Source organism: Amphiprion ocellaris, chromosome 3 (genome assembly GCF_022539595.1).
Source record: "Amphiprion ocellaris isolate individual 3 ecotype Okinawa chromosome 3, ASM2253959v1, whole genome shotgun sequence".
NCBI classification, from domain to species: Eukaryota; Metazoa; Chordata; class Actinopteri; family Pomacentridae; genus Amphiprion; species Amphiprion ocellaris.
In genome coordinates this window covers 13,951,973-13,975,393 of record NC_072768.1, presented here as the reverse complement: position 1 = coordinate 13,975,393, position 23,421 = coordinate 13,951,973, and the positions used below count along the sequence as shown (strand labels likewise).

Sequence of the window (23,421 nt, the reverse complement as noted above, 5' to 3'; positions counted from 1 at the left end):
AGTGTCTTCATACAGCAATGATTACCTGCTGTGAAATCGGAGCCTAAATAAGGTGCAGCAGGGAAGGTCTGGTATTGTTCCTGTCTGAGCAGGAACAAATATGTAAACAGGGAGTGGTCGGCATTTCACCACATTAGTGTCAGTCTGTTACAACAGAAAATGCTGCAGCACACACATACACACAAGAAACAAAATGACAATTTCCAAATGTGTCTCTTTATTAGCTGTAAAATGTCCAAATTATACATTTGCCTGTATACAACATAAAGGCAAAAAAACAAAAACAACTGCCAGTGTCTTTAAATACCCACACAAACACAAGGTCACCATTAGTGCTACATGGCAGTAGTTGTTTCAACTCCAAGCATAAATCTGTATTTTTTTAAAGAAGCCTTACTTGATTTCTGCTGTTTACTGGGGTCCAGTTCTGAAAAATGTTCTACTTGGCAATTTACCAATCATACACACATAAAGACCTCAAATACTAAAATGCTTTTCAAAATTTGCTCTACAGCAAAGTTAGAACGGCATTGTTTCACCCCTGTGTTTCATACGCACAATTTATCAAACCAAGCGATTACAAATGACAGCGTTAGACACGGCAAGACTGAGATTTTGCAACTTTAAAGCATATGAGTAAATACAAAATTGGCTGCATCACAATCCCCTAAAGCTAATTTATTTACATCCAAGTTACTATAAATCTCTGGTTTACATTCAAACATAACAACCTTATAATTCTGACTCTTATAAACAGATATAATCTATCTGGAAACTACAAAAACAAAGCACTGTGGTATATAAAATATTTTGTCGAATTTTTTGTGTAAAAGAAAAAAGCAATATTTACAAAAATGTCATGTTAGTACCACGTGTGTTGCATACAACCGGGAAATGACAGAAGATAAGGCACAAGAGTACACCATATTGTCCATCAACAGTGTGAAAAACTGTTTCGACAGCTGTGTAGTGGAAATAAATGCTACTCTGACAGAAAAATCCCTGATTACACACTAAACACGCATACAGTGTTCAAACAAAGAGAGTAAATGCTTAAGGTGCACACGTTTGATCAGAGTCCATTAATCGTCCTGGATCCACAAATCTTGCACTGTACTGATGTCCATCGAGTTTTAAAACACACAAGAAATCCTTTGTCCATTAAGGCAGATCCCCCATCCAACACGTGTTCATGTTCTTATCACAAAGCATGGTAGATAAAGACTGAGCTGATGTTATCTTTGAGTAGTAAAAAGACTTCTCCCAGAAAGTGCTGGTAGAGTTCAGGACTGTTCACTGTTGTGAAAGTGAACATGCACAACATTACCTTTGGTTTTAGATTGTAGAGTCTATAAAATCCTCTTTCGAAAACCCTTTCTGTAACACAAAAGCACAAACAGGACGGAGTTACAACACTGTACAGACATGGAACACAGAGAAATGTATTGTGTTTGATTTATTTTTATTAGTCATCAGATATTAACTAAACTGTTCAGTGTTAACAAAAGCTCCCCCAGGTTGTTGAAATTCAACCTGGAGCCCACGACAAAAAGCGAGCCATTCATTGAGTTACACAATACATGGTTGGGGAAAAAAAATCTCTGGTCATTTACATATGCAATAGAAACGGCACCACACTCTGTTGCTGGACAAACACTGGTGCATTTTTTGTTCTGTTTGCACTTGTTCTTTAGGAAACAAGGTGAGCACCACACCTTTGGGAGTGGCAAGCTGCGATACGCACAAGGCAGTCAAGCTGCTCGGTCCTGCCCAAGACCTGGACCTGCCTGACTGGGTGTGTGTGTGTGTGTGTGTGTGTGTGTGTGTGTGTGTGTGTGTGTGTGTGTGTGTGTGTGTGTGTGTGTGTGTGTGTGTGTGTGTGTGTGTGTGTGTGTGTGTGTGTGTGTGTGTGCGTGTGTGTGTGAACAGTATGAGATATGAGTTTTGAACCTGTGCCAGCCAACTGATGAGGGAAATGCAGAGACATGCACTCTCTCACTCACATACACACTGTATCTGCCACTCTCACTTTTTTTTTTCACACTCGGACACACATTGAGTCACACAGATGTAAGAATGAGGGTGCGGCGCCGGGACAGGAAAGTTTTTCAGCTGAACTTTGACTTCTGTGTGACAGATGTCGTACTTAGAGCGTAAGATGAGACTCTGGAATAAGATATTTTTAAAGTGTCTGAAGCGAAGGCGCTGTCATTACAAGTTAATATGGACAGGTGTGTTTTTTTTATTTGTTTAAATGGGAAAACAATATGTGAGGAATGAGAGAAACAAAGCTGAACGATGGCAGACAAAAGTACCGAAGCTTCAATCAAAGAAAATTACGGGCTGTCATTTTATGAAAAGAATGTCTGAGAATATTTTCAAGTCTCTCCTAAAAACTCATCTCTGTGAATAAAAAGTACATATTTATAGTGTTTTTCCATATAATCCCTCCCTATCTTAAAATGGCTTAGATGTAACTCTACACTTCTCTCTCTCTCTCTACTCACTCCATCTCAAGCACACCGGCTCACCTCTGGCTCTGTTCAAACACTGTAAAGATACTCTACACTGCAGAATGGCAACTTGTGCTACAGGACTAACTCAGCCGCACATGTTGGGACCTGAAACTGGTTTCCCAGAAGAATAATGATATGAAAAGTCCCACCCTGCAAGCTGATGGGAAAAGTTCCTTCAGTTTATCACATATAAAAAGATGAAAGATGTGGGTTTTTTTATTTATATATAACGGCTTTCTGTGCCTCCAGACACTTTTTGAAAATAACTTTTCTGTGTTTAAACAGTATACTGTCCGCCTTTAATGTTAAATAACTCAATTAGAATTAACATCAAACATACATGAGCTCAGAGATCCACTTTTAAGGTGAGCAATTTTCAAAACTAATGCTGAGTTTCTGATATGTTGGTCATTTTTGGCCATATTGTCATGAGTAATGCAGAGCTGGGGAGTTACTTCTTCGGACTCTTACCTCTCTGTACTGTTTGTGCAGTTTCTTGTAGTGGAACATGTTGGTGAGAACTGTGGCTGCTGCTTTGGCCGCTTTCAGCTTCCCAGGACTGGAAAAAAAAGATACATCATCCGAGGTTAACACTGGATACAAATGGCTCTGCATAAGAAGACAGGATGTAATGTTCTGTGTAACATTTAACGTTAAATGTCTGACAAACGTATCAGAGCACATTTAACTAGTACAGAGTCAGCTGTTACAGACCTGTGGTCATGTGAGTTCTTGATGGACATCAGTTTGGGGAGGCCGTTGAAGAAGGTGATGTCTCTGGCAGCCAGAGAGCTGCTGGTCACCAGGTTATTGAGAATACCACAGATGTTGACCACCACCTCACTGGAAGGCTCCTTCTGGTGTCCGTCCTCAGGCAACTTGTCCACCAGTGGGTTCACCGTCTTTGTGGCTAAATAAAAACAGCAAGTATTAATGATGTGTTTCAGGGCTGCGATTATCTGTGTTCACAATCAGATCATTTTTGTTAGTAATAAGATGCCACACAAACACACAAAGGTACATTTCACATGAGAGGATTTGTGGTATTGTTCTCTCATGGGTACGAAGAGGACAGATCTTATCTAATCTAAAGAGCTAATTATCTAATTAGCTGAGTTTAAAAGTGTTGCATTCATGCTACTAATAATTATATAATTGAATGATCTCATTCAGGAGCACTCATGACTTTACTATGTGAACTGGCTGGAGATGACTTGGCTTGCAAATTGGCACTATATAAATAAATATCTGCCGTGTCCCACTTTGTATTTCATCTTACATCCCACAGTATAAGTATAACCTAAAGGAGTTTGGGCAAACTGTTATGCATTATTATGGGTAAAATTGGCCTCTATATAAAAGAAAGTAAAGGAATTATACATGGTGCAATCAGGCAAATCACTCTCATCAGAAGTGAGAAAAGTGTCATGTCACAACCAACAAATGTTACACAAAAAAAAGGTTAATGGCACTCTAAAATAACTTAGCAACTACTGCATTATATTATTTACACATAACAGAAGGAAAAGCACAGAAGACTGACCCATGTTGTCCTTATTGCTGGTGTGGCGGGACAGATTTCGGAGGAAGCCCGTGACAGAGCGCAGCTCCAGTTCATTTTTGGTTGATAGGAGATCGAGCACCACCGGCAGCATCCGCTCCTGTTCCAGAGCCACCGAGCTCAGCGCTGAAGCCCACTGCAGGAGAACCAAAGAGACGCACGACTCAAATAAGAGACAAACTAAGATGATTACATTTGAATGAGGCCTGTTGAATGAGTAGCTTACCCTCCTGTCTCCAGCTGTGATGTTCTGCAGAGCTCCAGCTGCCGCCTCGCGGGTGACGTGTTTAGTCTCACACATCTGCAGCACTCGGTTGTACACTGACACGATCTGAGGGTGCCACAGCCACTCCATACCCTTTGGCTGCCGTGAAACCTCGGAGAAAGTGAAGTTGGTCTGGCTCTGTTTCAGTCAGTTAAAGGAAGATACGTTAGACAGGTAAAATGGACGCAAAGTACTGGTCGATATAGTTTATGTGACGTGTGCGTACTTTTTTAGCGTTTTTGCTCCGAGACGGGAAGCAGCCCACGGTTTCCCCCATCTTTGTGGCATCGGCTCTGCTGTTTCCATCCAGACGCAATGCAACAGATGGAGGAAGTTCATTGTAGAGCTGGTAGGAGAGGTTCCTCAGGACACACATTGCATTCTCCACCCCCTAAGACACACGCACAAACAGATGAATGAATACAAACAGAACAAGATTTGAACTGAACAGGAAAAGCGGCTTAAACTAAGTCCTGATCCCACCTTGTCTTCTGCCTTGTTCTTTTCGAGGGAGGCCCTGATGTAGTCCACCAAGGAGCTCACCAGCCCACTTTTTTCTCTCATCATGTGACGGGTCTTTTCGCTCACAGAGCTCAGATTCCTGAACACACACAGAGCGAGTGAGAAGTCAGAAAGCTACTTCAGGTCAAACTGAAGCATGCCTTTAATTTGTGCAGACGGTGCACACAGAGATCATTCCCATTCCTGGTTCTGTCCTGCGGCCATAAACCGTTAAAACTTGTAAAATATCACACATCAATATTCTCCAAATGTTAATTAATGTGAGAAAAAATCCATTCCACAGTGTGCATAAAGACAGTAGAACAAAGGCAACTGGAGGCAGGGAGTGATGCAGGGTTTTTTTTTTTTTTGCAATCAGCAGCAAAAAGAAATGGGTGTGGTAAAACTTCCTGTAGCTGTCAGCTGATACATAAGGTTGAGTGGACTGCAGGAACATGCAAATGCTGTCATGGGAAAGAAATTTGAGGCACCGCTGAACCAGAAAGAAATGTTTTAATCAAGGAGCCATGTTGCAACCACAGAGATAAGACACAGATAAGACAAGCGTACCTGAGGCATCCTGTGGTGTTACAGAAGATTTCTGCCTGAGAATGGGACTGCGAGTTATTCTTGGACTCTTCGTCGACAATCTTCTCCACATCCTCCATCTCTTTGGTGGACAGGGGGATGAGGATCTTATCTGTAAGCTCAGGAAGTGCTTCCCTGGCCAGTTTCTCCTTCAGGTTGTCTTTGGATGAAAGATTCCACAGGATACCTGCACAAAAACACAGCAGCAAAACTGACTGTAGCTTCTTTGTTGTTTCATCTCTTAAACTTGATTTCTGGAATTGTGGACATCTTCACTGATAGTTTTGGTAAATAAAAGGTATCAATTTCCTTTTTTAACTTTCAATAAGAGATCAAACAAGCATATTTCTCATAATGAACTGTGCATTTTAGGATTATATTGTCCTGCATGAGTTAAAAAAAAAACTTGCAAAAAGCTTGCACATGTAAATCCCTTTCAAAACCTGAGACCTCCGTGTCACATTTTGGCAGTCTACCCAGATAAAAGGTGAACAGGCACAGTTCACAGCTAATTTATCACTTTCCTAAAGCTTCTTATTGAACACGTGACACAGGCATTAATCTTTTAGAACGGAGGTAAATCATTGTGTAACGGCTCAAAGGAAAAAGTGACAAGGTCTTCTCTCATAAAAGGGAGGGGCAGATATACTGCTGGTCGACAGGCCCAGACAACTCCTACGCATTTACTGATACCCCTGTACACACATGGACATATAGACACAACACCAGCTCCGCCTCCTAGTTTCTAGGCCACACTGCATTCCTTGCAAATCTCCACCGTCCTCTTGTCAGCTTGAATAATATCCATTTCAAAGGCTTGAGGAATTTTAAGGGAAGCTGGCAAGATCCCGTTTCATCAAAATAAAACCAATCTGCAGTCATTTCTTCTCGTGGTGCAACTCCAAAACAGGAGATCTGCTCTACTTGTTAGGTCCTGGTTTTCATTTTACTGGCTGACTGGAATTTTCCTACCTGTGATGTTTTTGTGGAGCTCATCATCTGGCTCGCTGAGCGCCTTAACCAGCTCTGAGATGCCGCCCTCATCGATCAGGGCCGTCTTGTTCTCCATGTTCTCATAGATGAGGTTGCGTGTGGCGCCAGTGACATAACGCCGCACTTCCTGGTTGTCGCTGTTGAACAGCTTCACCAGGTCACCAATGCCATTCAGGCGACGCACCTAAGGAAAAAAAACATGCATTTTAATGAAATGCTTCTGTAACTGTTTTGGTTTATTATGAAGTTTTTGTTGGTTCAGTCGACCCAATTACCTCTGGTTGGAGGTTTATATGCCTCCAGTAGGACCAAATTCTTGCATATGGTCATTAAATGAGTAATTTAACATTTTGGGTACTACTGTGTTTTCATTTGCTTTGAGTTAGATGAGAAGATTAAATATCCCTCTCATTATTGAATGTGTCCGGAGTCTTTATGCTAAGCTAAGCTAGCTGGCTGCAGTTTCATATTTGAAAAACAAACATGAGAATGGTATCAGTCCTTTCATCTAACACTCATAAAGGAAAAAAGATAAAAGAAACTAATTGAGGTGAACAGTTAGCTGAGCCGGTGAGGATGCATACTACATGGGCAGCGGTGAGTCCTTGGTTTATATGAGGCTAACTCCCAGCTAATTCAAAAATAAGCAAAGAGATGGAGTGTGGGTGGAACCGAGGCAGGTCATGCAAATGTCTCTGGGTCATTTACTGTCCTGTGATGACACCCAGATGTTACTCGAACCAGCTACACCCTTAATTATGCATAACATTAAGCCTTAATTCTATCTGAACAGGTGAGTTATATAAAAATTCACCACCCAAATTATTGCCACAAGCAATAAAAATATCATGGAGACCAAAACTGTTTTTACATCAGGCTGTAAACATGTTTATCTCTGTTGTAAAGTTGGACATTTTAGCATGGGGATTTATGGGGATGGACTTGGTTTTGGAGCTAGCCTCAAGTGGCCATTCAAGGAACTGCAGTTTTTGCCACAGTAAAACATAAACTCAATAAATGGCTCGCAAGAGATTGTATTCTTAGAGCTGAAAATAATCAACAGGCTAAAAACACTTAGACAAACAGAACAAACATTTGCAACACTGTTTCCTGTTTCTCACATCAAATGCTGCAAATTATGTCTATCTTTCAACACCCAAACAGTGCAGAGTGCAGAGTCCAGATTCAGCGATGTCAAAAATTGTGCAACATGTCAAACAACTGGAGCAGAACAGAGGCAAAGTTGGAGCCAATTTAATGTCACCAGAAGTGGAGAAACATCCATCAATGGACGTCTCCACTTTGGAGAAAACTATTTTAATGACCGAGTCTCCAAATTAGGGACTGCAGAGAGCAATGAACCAGAGGAATTCTAACCACAAGTTTAATCTGTGCAAAATACCTCCTCTTTGGAATCGCTGTCATTGTAGCACTGATGCTGAATGTATGCAGCACCCAGGACCTGCAGCTCAGGGTCAGGCTCTCTCAGGTTTTGCACGGCTGTGGGCATGTCCAAGGAGTTGATCCTGTGGAAGGAGCAAATGAACAAATTAAGCCAAAGAATCTAAAGCATTTGTTTACTCTGTCCGTTATGTTTGGTAGCACAAACATATGTCTATTTGGATGACGGAATGAACAACAACACAGCAGCCACAGCAGTCCAAATCACAGATGATTTGTTGCTTATGTGCAAAATTCAGCTTGTTGAATTTCTTCCAAATCACACAGTGCTCGGCAGATCCGCTCGCCTAACCACATGCTGTGGGATGTGTGAAATGCGAGGCCTGAAACTGAGCTGCCACACCCTAAACCAGTCCTGCCACTATGGAGTCACCTCCCAATCCACAGCTTAGGAAATAGGTTGTTCACATCACACACCCCTCTCAAGAAAACCTCCTGACTCATGACAGTTGTGACACCATCAGATTGGTTTAACACCGTCACTAAAATGTCAGTGACGTTCAAGAAAAAAATATCAAACTGAGTCACCGGCATGGTTACAGTACACTGTTACTGTTACTGAATATGTAAACTAGTGAAGGACTGAGTATTATTTCTCTTCTTATCAACAAATCCCACAAAAACAAACACCCAAATGATTCATTAGTCCGTCTCTTAAAATCGTCCGACTTCTCGATTTTGTCTGCAGCTCCCTGCCCCAAATCCATCTAGTCCTACTGAAAAATGGCTAAATCTTTTCCTAAAGCAGCTGGGCATTGTCATTTTTAGTGAACACTGGCTAAACACAGGATTTGTAGTAGACTATTTTCAGCTGTGGGTTAATCCATGTTTGGTATTCTAGTGAGTATTTGCAGTGGTGGAACAGTACATGGAACAGACTCAAAATAAAGCACGGCGTCCATGTTGATCATGATGTCACTGATGCGTCTTTAGTAGTTTTAAGACATCTAAGGCGCAGAAGGGTTTAATTACTCAGACAATACTTGTTAGTAGTCAGTGTTGTTTAATGTCCAGGGATCTGTTGACAGTAAAAACAGTAAAGAGTTTGGCCAGACTAATCTTCTGAGTTAACATCAACGTGTATTCAGGGTGGCTGCTGAGGGTGATGAAGTTGAACCAGTCAAATGTGAACACAGGCATTTTTGCAGACACTGATTTGCATGTAGCAGTAAACAATGAAGGTCTGTCAGCCCTGTATGAAAACATCCAGTAGAAGGAAACACTACTTTTGTCAGTGTGAGCAGAAATAAATCAGAGAGCTTCTCACCCGCTAAGGTTGCCCATGCTGGCTCCCATCTCCAACTGCCCGTCGAAGATGTCCATGCCCCTGCCCACACTGTGCATGCTTTTGATAGACATGGCACGGGACAGGGTGCCCGGACGCTGCATTACTAGGTTCCCCTGGGAACCGGAGGACACAATGAACCCTCCTCCTCCTCCTCCTCCTCCTCCATAGGTGCTCCCACTGGAGGACATCGCCGGCTGCTGCATGGTCCCAGACATGGAGCCCATGCTCATCCGGTTTCGGTTTGTAATCCTGCTGATGGTGCGGTGGGCTGGGCCTTTGAAGGACTGCTGCTGGACGATCTCCGTCCCTCCCATTGACATGCCTCCGCCACGGGAAAGAGTGCCACTAAGAGATCGGCGCATGGGTGACTGAAAGGTCATGGTGTTTCCTTGCCTCACCTGGCTGGTGTAGCCATTGACGGCGCTGTGAGCGTACTGGCGGCTGAAGCCGGCATCCCGGTCGGAGACCATACTGGCAGCATCGCTGCCATCGAGCATCCAGGGATTCACCTGTGCCGTCTGCTGTCGCATTGACTGCACAGAGAAGGTTTCTGGTTCCATTCGGCTCTGCGTTCTCATGCTCCCTTGGTAGTTGCTCATGCGCATGTCTTCTTGATAATAAGCACCGCCGCAGATGCCGCCACCTGCCACTCCACCCACCATGCTCATCCTGGGGTACTGGGACAGCTCTGCACCAGCAGACTGGGCACTGAAGCCTGTTCTCTGCGATACACGTGGACCCTGACAATGAAGAGAGGAGGAACCATTCCAGTCAAATGTGTAAGCAAAGTTACTCAATACGTTCTAGTGAACTGCATGTGTGGGTGTATTTGTTGTGAATCATTGCATAGTTTCTAAATTTACTCTGAGGAATCTGAGTATGGTAAGAGAGGTCATGTCCTCAGTACTTTTTGTCACAGTAATTTCATTAGTCATTAAACTGAGAGCATTTAGAAGTCTAAAATGTGTTTTCAGGTCTCTCACAGCTCAAACACCAGTGGCACACAGCCAGGGTGTTTCTACTGAATCACTAAAATAGAGGAATCTAGAGGGTGGACTTGAAAACTCAGAGCTGATCTCATCACAGCCTACTGTGAAATACCACACATGCTGTGTTCTACGTGACCCACCGGCAGAGTCAGCGGTCAGAGTTTTTATATAGAACATCCACTTAAAATACAGATTAGATGACCAATAACGACCATGATCTGTATGAATACATGCTAAAATAATAAAAAAATACTGCTGTACTCACCATTGTTTTGGAGCCGTTGTACATAAAGGCGGATTTAGCGGTGAAATTTGGGGTGAAGGTGTTGTATTTTACTGTTGATGAACTGCCATAGTCTGAAATAAAGAAACAAAACATTATTCAATCAATCAAATGTCAGTAAGAAACGTGATGACCACATAAAATATCACATGTATATAAGATATAACTGTAAAATGCTTTACTAAAAGATTTATATGTTTAATTTGTTAATTCTGTAAACACTAGTAACACTGTCCAATGCAGTCAGGGGAAGAAAACTAAAAGCTCTTTCCAAAAAGTCTCACTGTTTGAATTCTTGTGGACTCAGAAGTGTTTGGACAGATGACCAAGATGACGCCCTCAAATGTGTGGTTTTGTCCACAACCCAAAGATATTCAGTTTACTGTCACAGAGAAGGAATGAAAGTAAAAGATATTCACAAGAATAAAGCTGGAATCAGAGTTTTACTTTAAAAGATTACTCAAAACTATTAATCAATTCTCAAAATTGTGCAATATGTTAATTCATTAGTTGACAACTAATCAATTATTCGATTATCGTTGTAACTCTAATGCACAAAAGTGTATATTTATTACTCCGTCAAGGAACGTGGCGTGTACGTTTGTCTGTCTGTCTTTCTGTTAGCAACATTACTCAAAAATGGACTAATGGATTTGGATGAAATTTTCAGGGAAAGTCAGAAATGACACAAGGACCAAGTGATTAGATTTTGGCAGTGATGCGGCTTATAGTCTGGATCCATGGATTTGTTAAACATTTCTGTATCACTACGAGATAGTGGCACAGCGTCACTGTAACTATGACAACACGTGAACGCTACATCAGCTGCCTGCTGACAATCACATGACTGCGATCCAACTACAAATCCACCACTGTGGACTTATCAGGACTTATCCATCAGAAATCCTACGTCTGAGCAGCGTTGGTGGCGTACTGCGCTCTCTGAGTGCTCTTCTTGTTTTTTTATGTAACATTTTCAAATAAAACTGTAAACTCTGGCCTGATAGGCTTTATCTGCCTGCTAATCCTCATTCTGGGAGATGCTGATACTTGCTGAAACTGATGATAATGCGGTTGCCATCGTGCATCTCCTTTTAATGTTCAAAAATATTTTCACTTTCACATTTCTTGGAACCAGGGAGTCAATTTGAAAGCAGCTTGACTCTGATGTTGATGACTTTGTTCCTGCTTTCCTAAGAGGCCAAATGTTGCTGGAAAAAAGACAAATGCCTTTTCCTTGATTTTCTGAGGTCACACTGACCACCAGCAGTAACAAATGTTTTGTACCATTTTTAAACTTCCTTGATTAATGTCTATTTGATTTCCCATAGAAGTAAAACAATGGATAGACGGTGGATAACTGGATGTTCTTGATTAATAGAATAACTTAAAGTCTTTTTACATGTTAATGGTGACTGAACACTGAGCTCTGCTTCATACATAAATAAAACAGCATCAATTCAGCCCTGAACGCTGGTGGAGTAACAATACAATCACAGATACAAAGAACATTTGACACCCTTTGCTTTCACAATCTCATTAAAACAGAATCAACACATTTAAACAGTCAACAAATTATTACTTAAATAAGTTAATTTAAATACCTAATATGGAAAAATGGGAAATGAAAGCATCCAGAACATTTCTGATGTGTGAAGGTAGATTTAATCACAGCATGACAAAATAGGATGCTTCTTTCATTTCTAACAATGACTTGCATGAACAGCATTGCCGTTTGCAAAGCAGGTGTCCTGTTGCACTGAAGACTGAATGTTTGATTACAAGCCGAGTCTCAAACAGCAGAACCAGACCAGTGAGGAGGCCTGATGTCTCCGGTTACCGTCACTCGGAGAACATTTTATATCCGACACACAAAGACGTTGGGTTGTTTCTCTCGGCACTGAGAGCGTGTGAATGTTTCAGTCTCGTTCTAGATTAGAGTGACCTGACAGGCGAGTGGCGAGCGTGATAGCAAATGTGTACCAAAATGTTCACTATGTGGGGTGCTTGCACAACAGTTCGTTGACCTAAATATCTGCGTCAACAGAAGGAATATATCAGTGAAAAAGCCTGTTAATTATAGTGTATCTACTGTGGCTGTAATTATGTCTGTAACATTTCTCATCATGTGCCAGAAAATTAGGAGACAACGTTGCACCCTGTTATTCACTTAACTGGTATTTCTGAGGTTTATTGGAGGGTCACTGGTTTTACAGGAATCTCGAAATGCATGTTGACCTCCTGGTGGCTGTAGATGGAAATACATTAACACTCTGAAACGTAAGCATTTTCTTGGCATTGATATCAGCAACATTTTTCCAAGTGGCCACAGGAATTAGCAATATTGGTAAAAAAGATGGTGGATCTACATAGCATAGATATTTTAGTATTTACATTTTTAATTTACTGCCATACTTGTCTACTATCTGCTCTGCGTATACACAGCCTGCAGTTCAAACGAAAGTCCCTGGATTTTAGTCACATGACTGCTGATGACAGCTGAGTCACTAATTTCTTCACAGCTGTGCCCAGAAGTGCACATTTTTTTGTATTTAAAACAATGCTGTTAGAACAAATGAGTTATTTTTGAGGACTTTTTGAATAAAGGTATGAACAATACGAAGAATAAAGTGATTCTGACAAAAAACCTTGTTTTCTTCCTATTAAATAGTCACCCAATGGTGTCCTTTTGGTGATTCTTTAAAATGAAGAACATTTTATAAGGTTAAATAGTTACTTTGTCAACATCCATGTGGTGCCAAAGGTAAAGTCAGGAAGCCTATAAAAACAGGAGGATTCATCCTCTGGGGAATATGAATCGCAGCTCAAGCCAGTCACCAATATTAAATCTAGTTTAAAACCTGCCCAGCCTCGAGGGAACCCAAACACTGAATGATGTCAGACTGCAACTACAGGTGCCAAGTAAAATAACAAAATAATAAGAGGAGACATTTCTAAGTAAAAAGAAAAACAAAAACAAGCCGGTGTGTGTGTGCGTATGTGTGTGTGTGTGTAGCCAGGCTTGTGTATGAATCTGCTGTACATGTGCGTTCATGTTGTATTATACACTTCCCATGTGCTCAGAGGGGAGGTCTGAATTTGCTCCACGCTTCACGACTGTTCAGCTCACACACAACAAACCAGCTGGTATGGAGGAGGATGACTCCTGACCCCTGCCCAACCCAGCCAACGCCCAACACACCTGCCAGCATTTCCAACACACACACACACACACACACACACACACACACACATACACACACACACACACACACACACACACACGCCCTGAAAACTCCTTCAGCGAGGAAACTTTTTTCCTCCTTCTGTTGTCTATTGAAAAGGTAACTTTGATCATGAAGCCAGGACTCACACACCTCATAAATATTCTCTTTTTCCTGCTCAGACTTGTCCACCTATGAGCTCCGTTCAGTTATTGTCAGAAATGCACAGCTGCAGCAGCTTCTAGATGCAGAGAAGGAAACATTCCTTGCAGATTCCTCTGGGTGTTTTCCTCATGTGCGAACACTTATGCAGTCATATTGCAATTCTCTGATGCTAGATACCACCAAAACAGCAGCATTCCCTGTTGCTTTGTAAGAAATTATTCTCTTGTGCAGGTTTTCAAAAGAGAACAGATACGAAGTCCCATTTTATGACTATATGAATTCTCCCGAGCAGAGCCCAGGGCGAGGGATGGGCAGGGACACTAGTGTTTGACAAGCATAATGGTAGTAAAAACAGGCAGCGGCCTATTTAACAGACGTGTTGCATGTCCCTGTGAATTCCAGCCCTTAAAAATGGCACGAACACTATGCTTGTTTAGGCAGGTATTGATGGCGCCTCTGAGAAAAGGCTAAAACCAGAAGAGTGAGGAAAACAAAGAGAGCTTCTTCTTCTTCCTCTGCTACCTCCTCACAACCCGGAATTTAGAGGTCACACAAACAGCGACCCGGCGTCGAGCAGCTCGGCCTGTTCCCCGCAGTTTGGCTGAGCACAGTGAATTATGGGACGTGAAGGAATGTCTTCACGCATCAAGCACCAACAAGCAGATGCAAAAGCTCCAGCCACAAGGATTTCAGAAACAACAACAGAACGCACCGGTGTAGCTCTACACTCATTCAGCTGGATCAAATGTGACGTAATAAATTCTCAACTCTCCAGGAAACCTTTCATTCCCCCTGTGGGTGTCTTCCCACTGTTTACGCAACAACCTCACCGACTTTTGTCTGCATTCCCACAGGGTTCATTCAGACAAATTTTTGATAATGTGACGTCTTTAAGCAGACAACATGACAGCTGGTTCTCACAACACTGTCAGCTCCAAAGGTATCTGTTGAACCCTCCTCTCTTTAGGCTGACCTGAAACCTAATCCCACAGAGGGAGGCTTTCACCTCGGCCTGCTATCAGGGGAGGTCATGAAAGCAGTGCTTGTTTCTGCCTGTTACACATTAACTGTCTCTCATGACATAGTATAAGATTGTTGCCGCTCCAGCTCAGCTCAGCTCAGGTCAGAGCAAAGGAAAAATTCCCCCAATAAGCTGCAGAGAAACAAGCCCACAGGATTTCCGTGCAGAGACAAGCAGGCTCACAAAGCCCCCCACCCACTTGGGATGTCCTGTATCTGACGCCCAGAGCTGCAGACCCTCACTGACGTCAGAAGTGACCCAATCTCTAAGAAATTTGGGGTTTTCTTCAAGTAAAGGCAAAAGAAACAAGCCTAATAAACCCACCCCTGTTAGATCAGCCAGTCTATTGTCACACAACAACAGCAGCACCTGTCCCTGGACTCTATCTGCGTGGAGAGGTCTACTTAAAATTCCTCCACTTGCCCGCACTGAACCCGAAGCAGCTCTTACAACATCTCTCCATTTCTCTATGGGAACACTGCAAAGCAGAGCAGCCAGTGCAAGTGGAAGCCAGCTGAGAAACTTGTTGATGTTTACCTGACACGGCGTACTGTGAGGCCGATCCATTCTGACGCGGAAGCGTGGACTTCTCAGCCATCCTCAGCTGGACCTGCTGCTGGACGCGCCGCGCTCTCGCCACCTCGTCCGACACGAAGCCTCCATTCCCGAGCTGGGTGTCCGACGGGAGGGCGTAGGTGGTGACCGAAGTGTTGGGCTGTAAAGCAGACAAAAACACGCTCTCTGAGGCCACGACACTCATGGTGAGAAAAGTTCAGGAGGGGAAACCCGCGCAGACCGTGTGCTGGATACTCGTCTGTCTGCGCTCTGCGTCGTGGCAACTCGACACTAGCGGAGGGAGAGAGACGCACCGAGAGAGAGCGAACAGAGCTGCACATCCGCAGGAGGTGGAGCCTCCCAGAGCCCAGACCGATTACCTGACTCACAGGTGAGCTATTCCCCCACCTCATCTGATAACGGTCACACAGCGATCACAGCCCTGGCAGCTGCCCACAGACGACTCACATCAACTTTCCATAACCGGCAAACAGAAATTAAAAGTTTGGTCGAACCGGTTTGTAAAATGCTTGAAGTCAAATTCACTGGAAATGAGCTGAAATGGAGCAAAGCATTGGAAACAAGTATGTTATAGTGTTTTTCTGTCACTATACGGCAATAAAAGCATTGATACAATAAGGTAAAAATACTGCATTACAAGTGTAGTTCTGCATGAAAGGCCTGCTTAAGTGTAATTATTACATTGCAGCAACATGTAGTTAAAGCATTAAAGTAAAAGTCCTGGTTTGCACCATGTGACTGATGCGTTATAACATATGACGTCATTAGATTATTAATAGTGACGCATCAGTGTGTCATGTTAGTGTAGTAGCTGCTGCAGGTGGAGCCTCTTACAACTACTGTTAGTACAGTTTTATATACAGACAGAAGATAAAGCTGAGGCCTGGTGAGAAGATTAATGAGAAAGGAAAGAAGAAAAGGTTTGGATCTTCGAGCTTTCAGATGTAGGACTTTATCTGTCATCTCAGATTGGATCAAAGGAACAATATTGGAAATGAAGCCCAGTGAGAAGTTTAAAGATTTTTAAAGATCTGTTAACAACTCATAAATGTGTGACATGTGAACCAACTACACACTTTTTGTAAGAAGCCAGATATGTTGGAAAACACACTTTAAACAATGTGTTTTGCTTTTTAAAGCTCGGTACACTATCTTACATGTAAAGTCTTCATTTTAATAGTAGCTAAGTCTGTCTGGTAAATGTGGTGGAGTAGAAAGTACAATGTTTCCTTCCGAAATGTCATGTAGAAGAATAAAGTAGCATAAAATGGAAAAGTAAACTCCAAGTACTCCAAGCACAGTACTTCAGTGACTGTTCCTCCACCACTACTGTAACTTTTCACATTTATAATTGTTTCCACTTTGTATTTTATTTTCACTGTCGATTTGAAGAAAGTGTTCAACTCTCACCAATAAATTTTAACCAAGTACTTCATGTAAATACATTTGCAAAGTGTTGGCCTTGCTAACACTCCAAACATTTCCATTTCATTCTGTATTTTTTACCACATCTATATGACAGCCTGTTCTTTGTAGATTAAGAGTTTACACCCATAACGTGTGACGAGCGCAGTATGTAACTCCAATAATATACTCCTAAAAGGCCTGGGAATGCCTTGGCATCCTGCAGGAAGAACTCCAGAGTGTTGCTGGGCAAAGAGAGACGTCTCCTTGACCTCCTTTCACCTTTTACCTCAGTGACCCGACCCCAGATAAACCAAAGGAAATGGATGGATGGATTCTAATAAATAACTGTAAAGCACTAATTGGCTCCATTTTTCCGCATTATGAACTCATTTACTTCAAATGCATTTAGCGGACAAACCTTTCACTGAATTTCAATGTGGTACTTTAACTTCCTGTGGAGTTTTGGGGTTTTTTTTGTATTGCTGTGTTGCTACTTCCACTTCAGTAAAGGATCTGAATAATTTTGGAGAAATTCCTTGTAAATTTATCTTTTCAGCTGAACCATTGTCTGTGCTGTGTTTTCCAGTAACTCCTGTCTGAAACGTCATGTACAGGAGATATTTAAAGTATCATTTGTTTTTTCTCAGTCTGATTAAGAATCACTGTTTCAGTGTAAATGCCTTTAAGTGAAAGTCTGTGGTTTGTGAGCAGAATGTAAGTACCAGATAATGTCAAGGATACTTTGTGCGCCACATGATAGGATAGAATTATGTTTGTGGGGTTTCTTTTTGTCTTCTTGTTTTTTTTGTAGATTTGGCAACACACTGTAAGCAGACTTCCTGTGCTGTTTATGTTCCTGTTGCTCCATTATATTGTTTTTGTTATCTAATCATGCAGCTGTAATGATCTTTGCTCTTTCGCTACAGCTTTGATCACTGTGTTTTCACAAATTGGCATGATATTAAGTTCAGTCTCGCAAATGACGTTAAGAATGAGCGCAGGACTGTTACAAGGTGTGGCACAGTCGCACTCTGCTATTAGGTTGGAGCCACACCTAAGTTTTATCTGGTTTGTTTTATTTGAGCATAGCAACTGTGAGTCATCGTATCCAACACAAAAGCGGTGTACCGGGTGGGAGGAGAACATGTTACCTGCCGCATGCCTACCTGTTCAGTTAAATGTTGCAAAATCACAGAGTAAGCACAATCAACAATTCTGTGTAATTGGACCAAGGTGCAAATAAATAAGATCTCCACTGAAATTGCTTTGTTTCCCAAGTTCCTGTCAGCCTTCCTTTGTTTAAATGCATTTGGGGAAAAAAATGTAAAGGTTATTCACTCAGCCTGTCATTTCCCTTGAGGATATCTGAAGATTTCATTTCCCCAAAGCAGATTAAAGTGAATAGGTTTACAGTGAAGCGGATGCAGAAGGAGCTCCACAGAAGCGCAATCTCTTTCCTCCATTTATCAGCTGACAAATCATCATTCACTTATTTCCTCACATTGCTTCCAAATCTGTTCACTCTGACTTCACCTTCGTTGTAATTGCGTCTTTATCAGCAGAAACAATAAACAGCTTCACATACCGCAGATAAAAGCTCAGCGAGAGGCAACAAATGCTATGAAATTAATTAAAGTGATAATAATTTAACTTTATGATCCAAACAGCATGAGAGATGAACAGGTCTGGACTTACCATTACAACTGAAGCTGCAGTGACTGCAGATGTTCTCCTCTCTCTGATGCCACCTGTTCTGATGTGAACTTGTAGGAGTTAGAAAGTATTAAAAGTTACCGTCACCGCCCTGAAAATTATAATTCCCTTTCCTTGGTGAATACACAACGTACACAAAACAAAGAGATGAGTCAAAGGAGAGTATGACACCACAGGGTGTGTTAAAGCAGAGAGGGGCGGACTGGGATGAACAGGGAGGATGCAGGTAGAAAGGTAACAGAACATTTAGTTTTTTAGCTGAGATGCTTTTTTTTCTCCTGAGACTGTTTTTCTATTATGAATTCCTATAAAATAGTAGTTTGTTTTGGTTTGTGGCTTGATTTTTTGGTGTTTTTTTTTTTTTTTAGGATGTTGCAACACCTCAGTGATGACTCATTTAGTCCCAGCAGACAGAGGAGGTAGTGAGTGACAGAAAGCAGCCTAAAGGTTATTGACTCAGGGCAGTGCATGTGTGTGTGTGTGTGTGTGTGTGTGTGTGTGTGTGTGTGTGTGTGTGTGTGTGTGTGTGTGTGTGTGTGTGTGTGTGCGTGTGCGTCAGAGAAAGTGACTGTGTGAGAGAGACACCCTCTTTCTGCCTGCTATCATGCATCACCACTGACCGTCCGTCTGTCTCAGCTAATCTCTGATATGACGATACGTGACCAGAAGTATGTGGACACCCAGGTATTACAAATGCCTAAGAATAAATACATGTTATTGTGGCCACATTATTTGTACTGTGTTTGTGTCTTTCGGTGACCTTTCGCAGAGGACCCAGAACCCCCAGCTGCTGTGTCTGGTTTAAAAACTGCACTTGACCTTTGGAAATGCTGCCTCGGGCTTTCAAAAGTTGTTATGAGTGTTTTTTTTTCACTCTTTTCTGACATTTACTGACCAAATACATAATTAATCAGCTAATCCTGAAAATAATTGTCATAGCTGAATGGTTAAATAGCAGTTATTAGCGTAATATTGGACATTTACACACTTTCTGTTGTTTGTGTCTCAGTTTAAACACCCCATTGTGTCCCTTTTCAGCAAATTCATCAAAGTATCTTTCAGTTTTCAAGCCTAAAATGCTGTAAAAATGGTTCATTTCACCCTGACTGTTATAACCTCTGGTCTTAGAGCTGTTTTAAACAGGCAGTTTAATTCTGGAAACCAGTGAGCTGAGGAATAGTAGAACATTTTAATGTACACCTCCAAGTTTAAAACAACCACAAACACAATAGAAATAGCTTTTTACTCTATAGGGCCTTTAAGATACAGTAATCTATACTACATTAAATTCTCAGTTTTTATTTAAGTATATGTGGTTTTTAAAGAACTGTGTTTCAGATATTGCCCCTGACCCAAGTATTCAAAGTAATTGGACACACTGGGCAGCTTGTTTGTTCACACAGAAAGAGCTCAAATGTGGCTTAAAGTCTCTTGGAAATTGGGAATTGCATTTCAGATCAAGGTGACGTTCTCTTTACTCATATGACCAGTGAAGAGGTGAACATGTGAGTGAACAGTTTATCAGAGAGATAAATCCAGTTCAGACACGGAAAAGTAGAAAAAGGTTTCTGACGTCTTCAGGATAAAATCATTTTCATGGTGATCAAACCTCTCTTTATGACTGCAGGAGGACTGGAGGCAAACATGTTTCTTTGTCAACAATCAAAGAAAAAATGCAGGACCAAAGTCAAAGAGCATTCTCTAAAACAATACAAACCACTTGGTTAACCTTGAAAACAGAAAGATAGGTTGCAATTACGTAAAAAGGCATTTTGGGAAGGTGAAGCAAAGTTCTTTCTGCTGAAATGTAAATCAGGCCCTTTTTCAAAATGCTATGGAGAGGAAAAGGAAGGGGAAAAGTGGAATCAGGTGATGATCCAAAACACCAAATAATCTGTCAAACATGGTGCTACATGCAGAGGTGTACAGCTGGGAGACATTTCATCATTTTCAGCATGAATGACAAGAAACCAAAACAAAAGGCCAAAGCAGAGAGTTTTCTGACTGAGGAGGTGAAATATTCTTGACTGTCCGAGTCAGTCACATCATCTCAATCCACAAAATCTGAAATATGAGGATTTTCTTTGACTTTGTGTGTATCTGTCCAATTATTCTTCAATCCCTGCAATTTGGGCACGATGTATTCAAATGATTACAACTCACACACACGACTCTTTCATAAGTGGTATTACTGGAATAAAAGTGAGGCTCGACACTTTGAAGTAGTTCTCATTAATTTATTTGACCCTTGTGTTGTCCAGAGGGTCAAATTGACCTGTTTTAAAGTTTGAAAATGTGGAAAAAATATATTTTCACAGTGAAACTTCTGATGTCCACATTTTCAGCATTTTTGGGAAATTTTTAAACATTTGGTGGAACAAAAGAAATATTTTTTAAAAATTTTCTTTTTTTTTTTTTTTCTTCAGACAAGGAAACAATATTTTTTGGAGCCCGTAAATGAAGACAACAGGAGGGTTAAATGTGAATGTTTGAAATCAGAGAGGCTGAAGGACAAAAACAAAATATATAACTGTCCAAATACTTGTGGTCTGGACTTTACATTGTGTCAGAATGAGACAAATTCTCCTCAGAATGAGTTGTTTTGATACTCTAAGTACATTTAGCTGTTAGTACATGCACATTTCTACAGATTAAACTGTGATATTGTTACTTAAGTTAGTACGTCATCCACGTGTGCAGACAGGAGTCTTCAGTCAGAGGATTTTGTCTGAATGGGAGTTTTATAATCCATCCATCCATTATCTATACACCGCTTATTCCTCACTAGGGTCGCGGGGGGGGCTGGAGCCTATCCCAGCTGACTCGGGCGAAGGCAGGGGACACCCTAGACAGGTCACCAGTCTGTCGCAGGGCCACATACAAAGACAAACAAGCACTCTCACATTCACACCTACGGACAATTTAGAGTAATCAATTAACCTCAGCATATTTTTGGACTGTGGGAGGAAGCCGGAGTACCCGGAGAAAACCCACGCATGCACAGGGAGAACATGCAAACTCCATGCAGAAAGATCCCGGGAAAGCCAGGACGCGAACCAGGGACCTTCTCGCTGCAAGGCGAAAGTGCTAACCACTACGCCACTGTGCAGCCCCGAGTTTTATAATCTAAATACTATTTAATGCTGTCAGTATGTGTCTTGATACAACAGGATTATAAACTAATTCAACAGTTAACAGGGAGTTGGTACAGCGAAGTGAGAAAAGTCCCTCCTTTTTCTACTTGTTTCCTGTGTTTTATTGATTTTGGCGTCACCTCCTCATTGTTTAGGTCCCACAGACCCTCCGCTGTACGTACAGAAATAATCCTGACTGAAAAATCTGCCTTGTTTTCTTTATCTTCTCATTTGATCTTTATAAAATCATATATCCAATTTCCCTTTGTCTTACACATTTAATGAAACTTACAACATGCAGAATTGTGTGTGGAGATACTCAGCGTCTTTTATGTATTTCTTTCTATGCATAAACAAATAGAACTTTTTGTTTGTTTTCCAGAAAGTAATTCACATTCTTATAAACGTGCAGTATGATGGCTTACGTAATGAAGTTAGTAATGATTGGACTCAGTTCAGCCTCAAACAGGTCTGAATCCGTTGGGTTGCTGCTTTGTTTCAGTTGTAAATGAAGTAATGTTTCTTTTTCCTCATCATCAGTTAAAATGGAAAGAAGGAATTCTCATTCAGTCTGAAAAAGTCATTAAGTGTCATCCCGGTGAAACAATGTTGAGTGTGTTTTTGAGCTGTTGAGGACCTGGGGTCTGCAGACGACAAACAACTCGAGGGGAAAGCTGCTGCATTGTTATCTAGCTGGACACAGGATAAGGAAGTGTGGCTGATGCCAAAATAAATACAGTAAGTGTGGATGATTTTTTCCAGGTCAGACACACAGACGGAGAAGTTCTACGGACTTTGACACAGAAAGCTGATCTGAGCTCAAAGCTGACTGAATCTGATTTGTTTGCCAAACTTCAGTGCTGAATCGAACTCGCCTCCGGCCCACGTGTGATTAATGGCTGTTGATTGCACCCATATGTGGTTGCTGAACATCTGATATGTGGCAGTAAAAGCCTCCACTCTCCTGGTTTCAGGCTTCCCGCAAGATTTCGGAACCTGGCTGCATGGATTTGCTCCCATTCAACCACAAGAGCATTAGTGAGGTTAGGCACTGATGTTGGCTGATAAGGCCCTCCAGTCCAACACATTGTCCTCAGGAGCATTGTCTTGCTACAACAGGAAAGGCGGCTTCCTTAAATTCTTCCCACCACGCTGAGCATAAGAGGCTGTTGTCTAAATATCATTGTATGCTGTAGCTTTAAGGTTTCCCTCAGTTGGAGGCCAGGGGCAAAGCATGAACAACAGACCAAAACCAAACCAGGTGTGCTGGCAGGACTCTAAATCTGACTGCTCTATTTCAATATATAAGAACCCACACATTAAAATTAAACAGTAACAAAGAATATAATAAAACTAAAACAGATTTATTTAGAGATCAGCAAAGCGTCTTTGGTATTAATCATATCTCCTTAAAAATACAAGTAAGAGTTTTGCGCCGGGAGTCATCGGGAGTGAGATTTAAACTCCGTCACACGTGATATCATCGCATAAGTGTCATGTCATCTGATGAGAACGTTCACCTGTTTTCAGAACAAACATGTGCACTGGGTGTGTCCGTTGCCACACTGCCAGAAATACAAGTCAGATGGGTTTCTACTGTGCTGTTTATTGTGCTGAGTGAGCAAAGAGCTGCACTCATATCACAGTGCCTCCTTGTGGTGAGTCACAGCAAACACTGAAGCCTGTGAGCCTTTAACACTAGTGACCCATCGTGAGTGAGCTGAAGGAATAGGAAG

The 23,421-nt window shown here is 41.7% G+C and overlaps 1 protein-coding gene and 1 long non-coding RNA gene across 4 annotated transcripts; one reads left to right on the top strand and one right to left on the bottom strand.

Annotated features, from left to right (window-relative positions):
- Positions 1–194: 194 nt before the first annotated feature.
- pkp3a (plakophilin 3a) lies at positions 195–18,690 on the bottom strand. Of its 2 annotated transcripts, XM_023293351.3 has the most exons (14): positions 18,534–18,690; positions 15,393–15,570; positions 10,428–10,519; positions 9,153–9,913; positions 7,827–7,950; positions 6,404–6,608; positions 5,414–5,618; positions 4,826–4,943; positions 4,569–4,733; positions 4,304–4,480; positions 4,060–4,213; positions 3,231–3,426; positions 2,988–3,075; positions 195–1,377 (listed from the first exon to the last, which is right to left on the bottom strand). In XM_023293351.3, the coding sequence occupies exons 1-14, from the start codon at positions 18,534–18,536 to the stop codon at positions 1,336–1,338; spliced, it is 2,508 nt and encodes an 835-aa protein (XP_023149119.2). In that variant the 5' UTR covers positions 18,537–18,690; the 3' UTR covers positions 195–1,335. The 2 variants fall into 2 exon arrangements, with proteins under 2 accessions (XP_023149119.2, XP_023149118.2); XM_023293350.3 differs by lacking the exon at positions 18,534–18,690 and having other exon boundaries at positions 15,393–15,713.
- Positions 15,662–19,845, top strand: LOC118471866 (uncharacterized). 2 transcript variants are annotated; one of them, XR_008601178.1, is made up of 2 exons: positions 15,662–15,801; positions 18,920–19,845. It is a non-coding gene; the product is annotated as an uncharacterized LOC118471866 (long non-coding RNA). The 2 variants fall into 2 exon arrangements; XR_008601179.1 differs by lacking the exon at positions 18,920–19,845 and adding an exon at positions 17,035–18,879 and having other exon boundaries at positions 15,688–15,801.
- The last annotated feature ends 3,576 nt before the right edge of the window (positions 19,846–23,421 follow it).

Coding starts and splice junctions, on each gene's coding strand:
- pkp3a (XM_023293350.3), bottom strand. CDS start 15,615: ATGAGTGTCGTGGCCTCAGAGAGCGTGTTTTTGTCTGCTTTACAGCCC. Junction 5,619..6,403: donor GCTCCACAAAAACATCACAG/GTAGGAAAATTC, acceptor GTTTTTGTGCAG/GTATCCTGTGGAATCTTTCA. Junction 4,944..5,413: donor AACACCACAGGATGCCTCAG/GTACGCTTGTCT, acceptor GTGTGTGTTCAG/GAATCTGAGCTCTGTGAGCG.